Source organism: Rattus norvegicus, chromosome 14, assembly GCF_036323735.1.
Source record: "Rattus norvegicus strain BN/NHsdMcwi chromosome 14, GRCr8, whole genome shotgun sequence".
NCBI classification, from domain to species: domain Eukaryota; kingdom Metazoa; phylum Chordata; class Mammalia; order Rodentia; family Muridae; genus Rattus; species Rattus norvegicus.
The window spans coordinates 81166219-81182025 of record NC_086032.1 but is presented as its reverse complement, the minus strand read 5'-3'; the positions used below and the strand labels follow the sequence as shown (position 1 = coordinate 81182025).

General features: G+C 46.9%; 1 protein-coding gene across 1 annotated transcript in view; it reads right to left on the bottom strand.

The window, feature by feature from the left end:
* Letm1 (leucine zipper and EF-hand containing transmembrane protein 1) overlaps window positions 1-14758 on the bottom strand; it is a 39509-nt gene extending 24751 nt beyond the window's left edge. The window contains 3 exon segments of the mRNA NM_001005884.1: window positions 2453-2903; window positions 9950-10010; window positions 14481-14758. Coding sequence (NP_001005884.1) covers window positions 2453-2903; window positions 9950-10010; window positions 14481-14559 — 591 coding nt within the window. The 5' untranslated portion in view covers window positions 14560-14758.
* Between the last annotated feature and the right edge of the window lie 1049 nt (window positions 14759-15807).

Sequence of the window (15807 nt, the reverse complement as noted above, 5' to 3'; positions counted from 1 at the left end):
GACAGAGGGAGGAATTCTGGGAAGGAGCCAGGTGCGGAGATTCAGACAGACAGACAGAGAGGGAGGAAGAAGAAGGCCAGAAGGAAGGAGAGGTAACCAACCATGTGGCAGAACTTAAATTAGTATACAGGGGATAACTGAGTTATGAACAAGAGAGAAACAATGTTTAGCTATAAGGCCAAAGCTGACAAATGGTCTCCGTGGGAACTGGGGTGGGCATAAAGGCCCACAGTTACATTTCAAAGTAAAAGATTTATTTAAAAACAAAACTAAAGCCCACAAAATAAGTTATGGAAATCCCCAAGAGCTAGAAACAAAGAGGTGTAAGGAGGCAAGGAGAATTCGTGCCTTAGGGAAAAGACACATGATTCCCACCTAGGCTTGATCCCTACACAGCCCCACGCACGTCTCACAACACCCAGAGAGAAAAGCACCTGAATGGAGAAAATGGCTTAGCGCTCAGGGTTCTCATAGTTAAGATTCTTTTGAAAATAAAACTCACAGTACAGAGTCACTAAAGAGGGCTAAAGATATAGCACAGTTGGTACAGTGTTTGCCTGATGAATGAGAGTGGCCCTTTATAGGCTCAGATATTTGAATGCTCAGTCAGCAGAGAGTGGCACTACTTGAGAAGGTGTGGCCTTGTTAGAATACATACGGCCTTGTTGGAGGAAGTGTGTCACTGGGCTTTGAGGTTTCAAAAGCTGAAGCCAGGCCCTGTCTGTCTCTCTCTCTCTCTCTCTCTCTCTCTCTCTCTCTCTCTCTCTCTCTCTCTCTCTTTCTCTCTTGCTGTCTGTGGATCTGGATATAGAGTCTGCTTGTCACCATGCTCCCCACCATGATGATAGTGGATCAAACCTCTGGAACTGTAAGCCCCAACTAAATGTTTCCTTTTATAAGAGTTGCCTTGGTTATGGTGTCTTTTTACAGCAATAGAACACCAACTAAGACACTTGAGTTCTATCCACCCTGGTACTTTATAAACCAAGTGTGGTGGTTCAGGCCTATAATCACTTGGAAGTTGGAAGCGGGAGGATCAGAAGTTCAAGGTCAGCATAAGTTACACAGTGAGTTTGAGGCCACCCTGAGCTACTGGAGACCGTGTCTAAAAAAGAAAAAAGAAAAGACAAACAAAAACCATATGAACTCACACATACACACATAAAAATTAAAACACACAAGTCACTAGCCATGGGCAAAGTCCACAATAAAGAATGAGGGGTTGGGGATTTAGCTCAGTGGTAGAGAGCTTGCCTAGCAAGCGCAAGGCCCTGGGTTTGGTCCCCAGCTCCGAAAAAAAGAAAAAAAAAAAAAGAAAAAAAAAAGAAAAAAAAAAGAATGAGCCCATCTCCCATCATAAATGTCAGAAAATAGAAATTCTCTTTTCAGGAATGAAACATATTCAGAAATGTTAAAGACTTAAAAGGAAGAACTAAAAACTAAAAGAAAAGGACAAAGGTCCTACCAAGAAAAAACAAACCGATGGTAACAAACCAACACATACACACACAAACGCACAAACGCACACACGCACGCACGCACGCACGCACACACACGCGCACTTGCGCGCGCGCACACACACACACACACACACACACACATACACACTCGCACGCATCCCGGCAGAACTTCTGGAAGTAAAATCATATGCACAGAACAGCCTAACAGTTAAGTTGGAAACACAACTTCAGCTGAAAACGAAGGAAAGCAATAGCCACAGCCCCCAGAGACAGACAGAGGGACAGTAGAAGACTACGTGTGGCTTCTTTTTGAGATGAGGCCTCACTGGTTCACCTAGGCTCACCTAGGCTAGCTTGAGGTCCTTGAGCTATAGGCTCCCAGGTGGCCAGGACACAGGCACAGCCACCACTGTACTTGGTTTAAGACTCCCCTGCCCCCGCCCCTGCTTTTTTATGATTTATTTTTATTTTCTGTGTATAAAGGCTTTACCTGCATGTATATAAGGGTACTTACTATATGTGTGCCTGGTTTGCAAGGCCCAAAGAAGATATGGGATTCCCTGAAAGTAGTGTTACTCAGTGCAGTTATAAGCCACTACCTAAGTGCTGGGAATTGAACCCAGGTCCTCTGGGAAACAAACAAACAAACAAACAAACAGCAAGTGTTTTTAATGACTGAGCCATCTCTCTAGCCCCAGGAAGGATTTTTTTTCAGAGCTTAAAGACGTAAGGAATTACATACCAGGCCCACATAGCCAAAGAAATAATTTTAAGAAACTTCCCCAGAGGGACAGTGTCTCTGAAGACACACTAGAGGCAGAAACAGAGACACACTCCCCCCCCAAAGGCTGCAGGAAACCACCAAGGGAGGAAATGTGTGTCAGCACTGACATCACAACTCACTAGTAGCATGAGATAGGCTTATTCTTCTATAAACTTTTACTGACTTTTTATCCAAAGGAGTAGAAAAAAGAGCACAGAGTATCCCGTACCTGCCTGCGCTCCCGGCGGGTCAGCGTATGGCCATTCAGGATGCGCCACAGCATACGGGCGGCTATCTTGGTGTCGATCCACAGCAGGCGGAAGCCATGGTAGTAGTGCTTCAGCTCATCCAGTATCTTCTGCCCCAGGGACTTCTTCACTACCACCTGAGCTGGCGGGCTGTACACGGGGCCACCTTCTTCCAGCTTCTTATTCTTGTCCTTTAAAGACTTAAGGGATTTCTCTATCATAGAGTCCTCTCCTAGTGGGGATGATGAGTGCCAGCCACGCACAGGAAGGTACTGAGGTCCCGTAACAACCAACCTCGCAGAGGCAGGTGTCCATGCTGCCCTTGCCACGGTGCCCTGGCACTCAGGCCTCTGAGTCCAACAGCTGAGGGGCTCACTTTTGAAGTAGAGGTACACAGGGTTGGCTGGAGTACAACAGCGGGACAGAACACTCCTTGAAAAGGAAAGAAACATAAAAGCAGCAATGAGAAATTCCCACCTACTTGACCACTTGGCACCAAACACCAACCTACACTTCGTGGTGGACCAAAGGGTGCAACTACCTATTCCCTTGGAGGGAGCCTTTGGGAGGCTTGCATTGTGAAGGTAGGACCTGAGCCTAATTAGCCTACCTCACAAGTTCCCAAAGACACATCAGTAGTGTGGACATGTCCACACAGCAGAGCTTGACTGGATTCTATCTAACCCCTGGCACTGGATATAGGAAGTGATATTTATGACTTTGGGTTTGAGGATACGGGGTGCAGAGTCACCTCTCTCGAGTTTGGATATTCTCTCTCAACAATTGACTCTTGGTTGATAAAGGCACTAGAACAAAGGGGAAATCCCAAAGAAGAGTCCCCCTTTCTCTGTCTCTAGCACGTGGCTAGATTCCAGTGCGAGGAATAAAGCTTGAAGTAGACTGTCAGCCTCAAGAGCTGCAGTCCTGGGCTGGTGAGATGGCTCAGTGAATATGACTGCTGCCAAGAGTGATGACCCCAGTTAGACCCCTGGGACCCACCGGTAAGAGAAAACCAATTCCTGTAAGCAAGCTATCCTCTATTTCTATCCTGGTGTTACGGCATGCATCTCTGCTCCCACACACAATAAACACCCTGGGCTACAGAGCAATTTAGTGAGTCAGTATTGGCTTAGTAAAACCTGTGACTCAAACACCACCACCACCACCACCACCACCACACACACACACACACCCACACACACACACACACACACACACACACACACACACACACACACACACACACACACTGCTGCTCCACTTGCTGTAATTGCAATGACTTCATAACTCGAGCACTCTGTGCTTTAGGAGCTTCCTTTGTAATCACATACTAAAATGCACCTACCAGAAAGGAAGCCAGAAGTGATGGCCCTATCAAAGCAGTGGGAAGCCAGGTATGACTCTCTGGAGCTACAATCCCTCATAGGTGGGCTCACATATGACGGGTGGTATACATGGCCTCAGCTCACAGTGTATGGTGTGCAGTGAAAGCTGGCAGAGTACTATCAGCCCACACAGAGTCCAAGTATGGGACTCACCGGGCTCCAAAGCTCCAGCAGCTAAGCTCAGCTCTGGTTACAGCACTCTCCAAACTCCAACTCTGTCCTCTGTCACAGATCTTAAGCCCACACTGACCGTACAGCAAGCAGAGAAGAGTGGTACGGACATGTCTATGGATGAGTGAGAACAATGAGAAAGTGTGTCTGTGAGTGTGCAATGCATGCCCACCAGCCCTCTTCATCTATCTCCCTGGGGGTCCTGAAAGTGCTGTCAATCTCTTTCCACATCCCACCCAGCAGCACAGCACCATACCTCTGGATTTCCTGGGCTCTGTAATCTTCAGGCTGTCAAGAGGCCCTTGAATCAACTCTGTCCTGAACCACGTGTTACATCACCCAGGAGGGTGAGGTCACATGGAACACAACAGAGTCCAAGCAGATCCAGAGTACACTCAGCTACTTACCAACAGAGATGCAGACCCTACTTCCTACCTTACCACAGCCTCACCCCCAAATATAGGGGAAGACAGTTCTGCACATGGGACAAGTGCATCATCAGGCTTAACTATCAACTTCCCATCCTCAGAGAAGATCAGAGTGGCTTCCACAGAAGGCTGAGAATCTTAGAAAGGATGATTGTTTATATAAAGGTCCTGAGCCTATGCCCTGCCCATAGGCCATTCCCATGAGGACAACTCCCTTGAGCCATCCCAGAGCCTCTAATCACAGGCTACCCCTAGAAAGGCACGATGCAAAGGAGAGGCCTAGTCAGGAAGGACACCAACCAGGATAAGTTCTGTTCTCAGCAAAGTGATGTCAAAGAATCAAGTCATCCTCAGCAAAAAGGAACAACAACAGAGTTATAATTTAACAGAGAAAATCTCCAAAATCAAAAGATGATTCCCAAAGTGCAGACAGGTCTACTTAGAGGCCTATGGTTATACCACATCAGACTACACTTGCTTCCTGGTTGAGGAACTAGACGACACAGAAAAAAAAAAAACCAGTAAAGTATAGAAGAATTCTTAGTGCCTGGTTCCAGCTCATGACATGAGATTCTGAGCTTAGATGTCATTATACAATGGGCTTATGGGGGATACCCATTAGCATGGTCTAATTTCCCAGAGCAAATTTTGCCACTGTGAGCACTAAATGTGGTGTAGGTTCAGCAGACAGAGGCTAGCCAGCCTGATGACCTAAGTTCACCCCTGAGATCTGCATGGTTGAAGGAAAGATCCAAATCATACCAAGTTATCCTCTGACTGCCACACCTACATTATAATGTGTACGTACACACACACACACACACACACACACACACACACACACACACATTCTCTCTCTTTCTTTCACACTCTGAAGAACCAATACTGGGAGCTGGCAAGAAGGCTCAATGGGTAAAGGTGACTGCTATTAAACCTGAGGTCAAAGTTCAAAGTTCAATCCCCAGGGACCCATAAGGTAGAAGAAAAGAACCAACTCCCAAAAGTTGTTCTTTTTTTTTTTTTTTTTTTTTTCGGAGCTGGGGACCGAGCAAAAGTTGTTCTTTGACTGGACTCTCACACACACAGATACTCTGTATGTATATAAACACATAAATAGCCGGCCAGCTGGCATGGTGGTACATTCCTTTAATCGTAGCACACAGGAGGCAGAGAAGGGTAAATCGTTAAATTTGAGGCTAGCCTGGTCTACATAGTGAGTTCTAAGACAGCTAGGGCTACAAAGAAGAGACCTGTCTCAAACCAAACCAAACCAACCAACCAAACAAACAAACAAACGAGCACAATAAACCAATACCAATGTGTACCTTCCCATTACAAGTCACTTCCAGGACTCAAGATTCCTTTCTTTTTAAAAAAAACAACAAAAGCCATAACATTTCTGAGGGTTCTGTGAATTAAACTCGGAAATTCTTTCAAGATTTATTTATGTGCAATATTTTGCTTGCATGTTTATGTAGCATGTGCATGTTAGGTGGCCACAGAAGGGAGGTCACTGGATTCCATGAAATGGAGTTACAGATGGTTGTGTGGGAATGGAATCTGGGTTCTCTGCAAGAACAGCAATATTCTTCACCAGTGAGCCTTATCTGTAGGTCCAAGACTCAAGAATTCTTGCATGGGTTAGAGAGTGGCTCAGTTGGTAGTGTTTGCTGTGTAAGCCTGAGAAGCTGGATTTGGATCCACTGCACCCATATCAAAAGCTGGGTATAGTGGTGTGCACCTGTGGTCCCAGTCTGAGGGAGGGGGATACAGGCAAACCACTAGTGCTCACTGGCCAGTCAGCCTAGCAAATCAGTAGACTCCACACTCACTGAGAAATCTGTTTCTAAACACAAGGTGGAGCACGACCAAGGAAGACAGTCCATGTTATCCTGTGGCTTCACATGCACGTGCTCACTCACAAGTGCATTACCACAATCATACACACAAAGATTTCTCACGCTGCGTAGCTAAAATGGGAGTTTTTGCTGCTCATCCATAAGCGCTGATTTAAAATGTGTAAGTTGCTGAACAGAACTTCATAGCTAACATACTGGTAGCTTTTAAAGCAAATGTCCAAAATAGTTAAGTAGGAACAAGTGAAAGCTGGGCATGGAGGCACAGATCTATAATCCTAGTACTGGGAGGCAGAGCTGAGTCTGGGTAGCCTGGACCTCACAGTGAGACTCCCCACCAAACGAGGCCTGGATAGAGAGCACCTGCCTGGCAGGACAAAGCCCTGGTTTTGATTCCCAGCACTAAAAATACTTTGTTTAATTAATAAAACACAGTTCTTTACATTCTAATATGAATCTTAAAAATCCTAAATGCTAGAAAGGTGCTTGACAAATCTAACACATTCTTAAATGAGAACACTTTAAAATGAGAATGGGCAGCTAGGTAGACAGACAATGGTGAGACCCTAAAGCTAACGCTCAGCACAACCAGCTCTGCTAAGCTAGCCTGAGGCTGCCATGCTGTGTGCCCCGGCTGAAGCTAGCCTGAGACAGAGCTTCCTGCAGAGGCAGGCCCTGAAATTACAGAGACACAGGCACTAGGACGGAGAGGTGGGTACTGCTGGTGCCAACAAGATTTCAGCCATAACCTAAACCTGCTACCAAATGAACTGAGCAGGAAGCAAACACAGTGATGTGAAATGGGCAAACTCTGGGATACTATCATAGACTGGCAGAAGCAAGCACTTGGCAAGAAAGTGAGGGCAGAATACACCTGGGAACTGCCTTAAAGGCCAAGGTCATGATCTAACAGAAATGGTGCCACTTTTTCTGAAAGAAAAGGGAAAAGTCTTTTTTCGGGCACTGGGGGGAGACAGGGTCTGATTAACAGCTCTGGCTGGCCTAGAACTCATAGAGATCTGCCTGCTTCTGCTGGAACTAAAGGCATATGCCACCACGCCTGGCTACCATCCCTACTCTAACCAAAAATCTTGGAGATGAGGTAGCAGGATCAAGAGTTAAGGGCCAGCCTCAGGTATACGAGATTCTGTTTAAAACACAACAAAACAAAAACAAAAGGTTGTTAATTTTGGGGCTGAGAATGTACTTGGTGCAGTGCTCATCAGAAAGCCCAAGGCTTTGGGTCCTATTCCCAACTCCACAAAACAAAACAGAAAGCTGCCAGCCTACAGTGGTTTGGTAGGTTTAATGGCATTTCACAAAGGCTGTTTTAGACTGGAAGGACTAAGGTGTTCATCTAGGACACTAAAATTTCAGTGGAGTAAGGATGAGGAACTGGTGCCTAGAGTTATGACTAGAGAACTAAGGAAGGAAATCGGCATATGGTACATTTCAGTGCGAGCCGTACAAACTGCCTGTAGTCAGGGTTATATTAGGCCAGTTCAGTCATAAGTCACAGGACCTGCAACCCACACCTTTGTAGACTTATGCAGGGAAACCAAGTCCACAGAGCATGCCACTAATCTTCATTTGGTATTAGAAACTCAAGAAAACAAAAACCAACCAACCAGACAACGAAGACAACAACAAAAAAACCCACCAAAAAAAGCCCCCAGAGACTCTATACCAAACCCTATTCAACTTTCCCGGAACCCCAAAGCAGCATCTACCAAGCCTCACCAACACAGCTCAGGAAGAGCCAACGAAGCTAAGCAAGGTGTGGAGGTGCACACCTTTAATCCCAGCATTCCAGAGGCAGACACTAAGGCACAGGCAGGTGGATCTCTGTGAGTTCAAGACCAGCCTGATGCATATAGTGAGTTCTAAGACAGCCAGGGCTGTTACTCAAAGAAATCCTGCCTGGAAAAACAAACAAACAAACAAACAAACAAACGAGACCTAAAGAAGTTCTGTACACAGACATTAATGCTATTACTTGCACAAAGAAGAGTCCATGACAGCAGTCCTGAGACTATTCAAAGGGAAATTAACTAACATCTTACCCAACAGGAGCCCACACACAAGGACTGTCTCAGTCAGGTGTGTGCGGATCTGACCATGATGTGTGTGCATAGCCATCCAGGCACAGAAATGTTGCCTTGTCCAAGAAACCTGCAGGCCTTCTTCTTCCCCCAGTATTTGACAAAAGGTATCACACCAAATGTGCTTTAACAAAAACCAAGTTTTCACAGTTGACTTGTCTTTTAATTTTTTTAAGATTTATTTATTTATTTTATGTATAGGAATACATTGTTGCTGTCTTCAGACACACCAGAAAGAGGGCATCAGATCCTATTACAGATGGTTGTGAGCCACCATGTGGTTGCTGGGAATTGAACTCAGGACCTCTGGAAGAGCAGTCAGTGCTCTTAACCACTGAGCCCCCTGACTTGTCTTTAATTTAGGGAATTAAATTCTGTATCGAGAAGCAGCACTGCTCATGTTGCAGAGCCAAGTAACTACTCAATAGCTTTAAGTGAACACAGAACCTGCAGACCGAGGCGCTGGAGGGACAGGGAAGTGCACAGAAAGTAGCATTGGCTTCCTGCTCTCCAGAGAAGGGGACAGGGGTATGGAAGCTGGAGGAGATGACTTCCGTATTCTGAGCTGAGAGCAGAGGGTAAATCCTGGCCCTACCACAGGATACAGTGCAAGAAGCACAGACTCTGGTGCAAGCCCAGGAGGACATACAACAGGGAGTGTGGGGGCCATTTTCTTCAAGAAGCTCCATGATACTGGCCTTGCAATGCAATGCCATCAAAGCCTCATCTGAGATGCTGTCACCATCTCATAGGCACCGTCATCCTGTGGGCTAAATACACCACTCACTATGCCTCCAGAGTGAGGGGAGGGGCATGCTGTGAGCATCCCTGAGGCAGGTATTCAAGGAAAGGTCTGTCTGGTCACGGGTAGATTCCCAATAGTCCTAATGCTGCCACAAACAGCTGAAAAGAATTAGGCAAGTCTATGGAAAGCCACTAAAGAAGACAACTGTGTGAGCATGGAAGATTAGTCATTCTGAATAGATGAAACTATAGAGATAACAACTACCCCAAACCCAGCTACATAAATGAAAATGTCAGGCAGGGCGTACATGTGTAAATCTAGTAACTGGAAGGCTAATCAGGAGGGCTGTCAAAAATTCAAGGCCAGTCTAAGCTACAGATACTGTATATGGAGACTCTGTTTCACATAACAAAGAACCAGCCAGTAAGAAAAAAACAGCAACCAAAGTACACCAAAAAACCAGTAGTATGCGGGGCTGGGGATTTAGCTCAGTGGTAGAGCGCTTACCTAGGAAGCGCAAGGCCCTGGGTTCGGTCCCCAGCTCCGAAAAAAAGAACCAAAAAACAAAAAAAAACAAAAAAACCAGTAGTATGCAAACTGCTACTGGTGTTATAAGTACTAACTATCTTAAAAACAGCCAACATTATATGGCTATAACCATCAAAATAAACAGATGATTTGAGAGAAATGAAACCAAGGAATCTGGAGGAAGAAGCTGTCAGTTCCGGCCTGCGGTCTCCAGCAGGCATGTACAGTGACATATTCAGTCATGGGCTCCTGGGCTTACTTACTCATGGCTCGTCAACCCCACGGTCCTGGTACAACTGAGACAAGCTCGATCCCTCAGACTACCTATGACAGAAACAAAGAAAAGATAAGCAAACAGGTGTCAAACAGGCATCTTTGAAAGTCTGAATGGAACCCCAACTGGGAAGTTTCTGGGAGGCTGTTGTGAATGATGGAGGGCTTCAGAGCATGGTGGAACACAGCATCGAATCTCCCCAGTTTGACCCCCAGGGAGGAGCTCTGAAGGCATGTGGGCTTCTCCCAGGGTGGGACCCTTCCAGTAAGCTATAGTTGTTGTTGGTAGTCAAGGGAAGGGCACACTGATTCCTAGTGAAGATTCCTAGTGAACAGTCCTACGGACCAAAACTCCATTCCAAGGGACAAGGGCTGAGAACTAACAAATGTAAGAAGCCTCTACAGGGCCAGCAAGATGGCTCCAAAGACCAGTTCACACTCAGGGCCCACATGGTAGGGAAAATAACTCGCAACAAACCGTCTTCTGACCTCCATAAGCATGCCATGGCATATCCAGGCAGACACACAGACACACAGACACACACACACACACAGACACACACACACACGGAAACAGACAGACACACAGACACACACACACGGAAACAGACAGACAGACACACACAAACACACACACAGACACACACACAAGGAAACAGACAGACAGACACACACACATGGAAACAGACAGACACACACACACAAACACAGACACACACAAATACATATGGAGACAGACAGACACACACACACAGACACACACACACACACACACATGGAAACAGACAGACACAGACACACACACACACGGAAACAGACACACGCATGCACAGAGAGAGAAACAGACAGACTGACAGACACACACACATGGAAACAGACAGACACACACAGACACAAACAGACAGACACACACACACAATATAATTAAAGCAAACACTTTAAAAGAGGCCATTTCTGGAAAACACTACTGATGAAATACACTTTCAATGCTTTCCCCAATCCACTCTAAATCTCCTAACACATGAAGTTGAAAGTTTATTCACAACACTGCTATGCAAGGCAGGAAGGAAGAAGTGAACAGGCTTCCTGCACAGTGGGGACCAGACGTACCATTCTCAACAGGGGACACATTGTCCAAGTAAAATTCAGGCAATAGCAGGGGCCAACAAGGCAGTAGATGACACCCTGCCCCAATCCTCCAAGCAGTGGGAGTAGCCATTCATTTTATGTCAGGAGGGAACTCTCCTGGCTCTATGGGGAAAGAGGTCACATTTAGGGTCTGGTAGCACTGAGAAAACTCTGGTTGTTACTTCATTGCCATAAACACATAAAAATGAAGATATATATATATACATATATATATACACATAGATATATACATAGACATATATATGTATATATATGTCTATGTATATATATAAAATATAATCTGTTTTTAAATTTTACTTTGCCTTTATTTATTGTACATACACTCATTCAGAGCTCTGAGGACACCTCCCAAGATTTGGTTCTTTCCTTCCACTATATGGGTCCTAGGATTTTCAGGTGAGAAAACAGGAACCTGAGCCTCTCCCTGTCCCTCAGTTACAGTCTTACAAGCATAAGCATCAAGTGTTACATTTTAAGTACACACCAGGGCACACAAACTTTTCCAGATTCTGTGTAATCAAAAGTGGCCCAGAATTTCCTTTCTTTCCCTTCCAATCCTACTTTTAAAGGATTTGGCTCAGAAACATCCACATAGCATCCCAAAGATAGCCTGAGTAGATCTTATTCTGATGTTCCTGTCCTACCAGCTCCCTTCCTGGGTTCTCCCCCAAATAACATCTGAAGGCTGCTCCTGCTCCATGAACGATGCTATCCAGGGGATGCCAACGGGCTCACAGGTCTATATTTCACTGTAGCTGCTCAGACTGCCTGCAGTTCTGCTCTCTGTAAACCTGGGGAGCACTCGCTGCTCTTGCAGAGGACTTGGGTTCAGTTCCCAATACTCCTACTGGCTGGTTCATAATTGTGTGACCCCAATTCTGAGTTCTTCTGACCTCCATGGGCAGCTACACACATAGAGTACACATTCCCATATAAACACACATAAATGCCTACATTTTAAAATCTAAAATAATAAATAATAAATTTGAAGGGTAAAATACTCGTTTTTGATAATTTGTTAGAACAACTCACCGGACCTAGCAAAGTCACAGTTTATCACAAAGAGTAGCTAGAGGAGACACGGGACTTGACTAGGAGAGTCCTGAACGACTCAGGTTCTTTTTGCAGTATTCTTTCTTCTGGCCCACTGACCACTCTACACTCCCCACCTCCCTGGAGGTATCTATTTAGGCCTCACTTCTCTCCTCAGGTGGGGTAGAAAGGGCTCCTTATGAGTAACAAACCCATTGATATAATATCACTCCAAAGCTTTGGGAACTCAGTGTCAGACGCAGGGAGACCTTGACTATTTCCCAGGCAATGTCCTCTCTGACATTCATGCAAAGTCTCCAGGTTTGGTGTATCTTGCAGCTATCAAGAGCTGCAGGAACTTGTCTCACTCCAAGCCAGTCTTCTTGTTTTCCTGAGCCTTAACTAGTCCTCACATGTTTACAAAAAGGCACTGTGGCCTCTGGACTGGCTTTTCTCCCACACACTCCAAGATCCTTCAGTCCCACTTCTACATACCGAGCATCTGCTTGTCACAGATCACAGCACAGAAAGGGGAAGGAAAGGATCTTCACAGTGGACACCTGACAGGCACACTTCCACTGGGGAACCAGGTCAACTCAATATCATCAATAGCCTTGGTCCACATGTGATGGACAAAACACCTAACACCTCTCCAGAACTCATCAGCAAAACACCAAATACAACACAGCTGACCCAAGCACTCCTCAAAACTGTCAAGGTCATGAAAAACAGACAAAACCTGAGAGATGGTTACAACCTGAAGAGCCAAAATGACTAATGGGATGCAGTGTCACGGAAGAAGATAACGAGAAAAATGAGAATAAAGTATGTCACGCAAAAGTGAAGAATCCGGGGGGCTGGGGATTTAGCTCAGTGGTAGAGCGCTTACCTAGGAAGCGCAAGGCCCTGGGTTCGGTCCCCAGCTCCGAAAAAAAAGAACCAAAAAAAAAAAAAAAAAAAAAAAAAAAAAGTGAAGAATCCGGTAAGTACTCAAGAATAAAGAAAACGTTGATACAACATTGGCCTCAATCTATCCACTATGACTAAAAAGTAAGGATGTTCATCCTATGCCTGTTGACTCTCTGCACGCCCATCATTACAAGGAGAGCAGGGAGGGACTTGCTACACAGTACCACCTTATTGGTTCCACATCTAGCCAGCTGACAAAACCCACTGTCAGAGGGGCTGGGGATTTAGCTCAGTGGTAGAGCGCTTACCTAGGAAGCGCAAGGCCCTGGGTTCGGTCCCCAGCTCCGAAAAAAAGAATCAAAAAAAAAAAAAAAAACAAAAAAAACAAAAAAAACAAAAAAAAAAAACCCACTGTCAGTATTTTTGTTCAAAGTGGGCTGGGTTAACTACAGAAAACATTCTTGCGCCTGGAATAATTAACACACAGACACACAGACACACAGAGACACACACACAGACACAGACACACACACACAGACACACACACACACACACAGACACACACACACAGACACACACACACACAGACACAGTATCAGCTAATTTAAAAGCCATAAACATGCCACAGAAATAAGAAAGGGCAGCAGTACTTTATGGTATCCTGAACAAGTAAGTCAACAGGTAGACACTTCTTACGACCAGAGACAGCTTGAAAACCCACACCAAAGCCAGGGATACTTTGCTGTCTTTCCACCCATCATAACTGGTTTTGCTGTTGTTTGTTTTTAAGACAGGGTCTTGTGCCCTGCCTGGCCTGAAATTCTAAATGGTCTGGAATCCAGAGATTCACATGCCTCTACTTCCAGGGTGCTGGGGTTAAAGGCATGTGCCACCATGCCTGGCTCCACACCACGCCCGGCCCTCCAATGCTGTTACGGTGACAAGAACTGTACTTCTGCCAAGAAACCATAAGGTCTTGGGTCCCACTTTCACAGGATAAGTTTCATCCTTACCGTAACTTACAAACAGGGCACGTACACGTACGTTTCTTTGGGAAGCACGGTCATGGGCCACCCCACCCCAGGGAGCGGCCCACTATGCTGGCATCAACCACAACCCAATCTCCTTGTCCCAAAGTTCCGGCTTCTAGGCCTGAACTGGCCAAAGGGCACGGTAGGGCTCGGTTCATCATCGAGGGGAGCACCAGGGAAGCCACGGCCCTAAGGAACTTTCTCAGCGCCTCTGTCAGTAGCAGTGACCTGCGGTGACCAGGGCAACTAAGGTCACAGCGAGGTGCCCAGCCCAGGCGGCACAGAGCCGCCGGTGCTTGTCACTGCCGCGCTGCCTCGAGGCGCGGGGGGGCGGGGAGAGGGGCATCCCGCTCCGGCGCCTGGTCGCCCACAACAGGTCGGGTGCGCAGCTCCCGCTTACCCCGCGGGGAAGCGGCCCGGGGCGACGCGAGGCGGGCAGGCCCCCGGCCGCGGCAGCTCCTGAGCAAGATGGACGCCATGCGCCCGCCGCGGCGGCGTCCTATGGCAGCCTCAGCTTCCTCGGCTGATTTTCGCCCTCCCGGCTCCTGGGCCCAGATCGTGCGGACGGTTGACCGCAGAGGTTGGCTCCGGCAGTAGGCGCTCAGCTCAAGGACCCGGCATCAGCAGCGGCCATGTCCCGGCACAGACGTTCGGAGGCGCAGGGCGGGACAGGCCGGGCCGGCACTTCTCCCATTGGCCCTGCGGCACCCGCCCTGGCCAGGTGAGGGGCAAGCCCGCGCAACGGACTACCAGTCCCAGCGTGCATCCGGGAGGCTTTCCTCTGCCGACTACAACTCCCAGCGTGCACCGAGACTCTCCTTGAGAGATAATCAGCTTGGGTTTTTCTTGCTGTGCTCAGGTCTGCTTCGAGTTCCTCTTGCATCTTTGCAGTGCCTACCTCCTGATTTGGGGCTTCGGGTGCAGAGGCAGCGAAAGAACTGGCATCTATCTCCGTTGCTACTAAGCCCTATACTAATCGTAGCAGATGGCTCATGGGACTTTAAGAAAGGGTGGGTAGGGAACAGAGCTCTATGAGGCTATGTTAGTTGGTCGCAGCTCATTGGTTTGCCGCTGGGCAAAATTAACCTTACTCAGTAGTGGGCTGCGCTCCTGGCAGGTCCCTTCTGTGATAGCTCACAGCCACCCCTGCTCACTCCAGAATAGACCTGGCAGCGTCCTTTTCTTTAAAGTGTGGCGGGAATGGCAGGCTTCAGGATTATGGAAACCCAGGACCCTACACACTCTGGCACTCCACAGCAGCCGCCCCCTCCACGAATCTGTATTCCGACCCAGGGCCACCAGACCTTTCCTTGAGACTTCTGTCACTGCTTTCCACCTCCTTCCTTTGGTTCTTTGCGGAATGCCTTTTCCGTTCCTTTCACGTTCCTGTGGGGGTGAACTCAGCATAGTAGATGAGGATCTTCAGTATGAACTTAATGCATCTGGTGTCTGTCTGTCTGAGCAGGTGCTCAAGTCCTAATTCCAGCTGGCTCCCAGCAAGGATGCTTAACTAAGTATCCCAACATAGCCCATTGGGAAGAAATAACCTATCCGGTCGTTTTCTGAATCAGAATCTAAAAGCTGGGCCTTTGTAGGCCAGAATCCCTTTTTCAGGCCTCAGATGGGAGAGGATCTCCTAAGATGTCTGGAACCTCTCTTGTGCACGAGGTAGTGTGCATTGTGGACATCAGATACAGAATTAAGTCAAGTATAGGGATGCCTTGAAA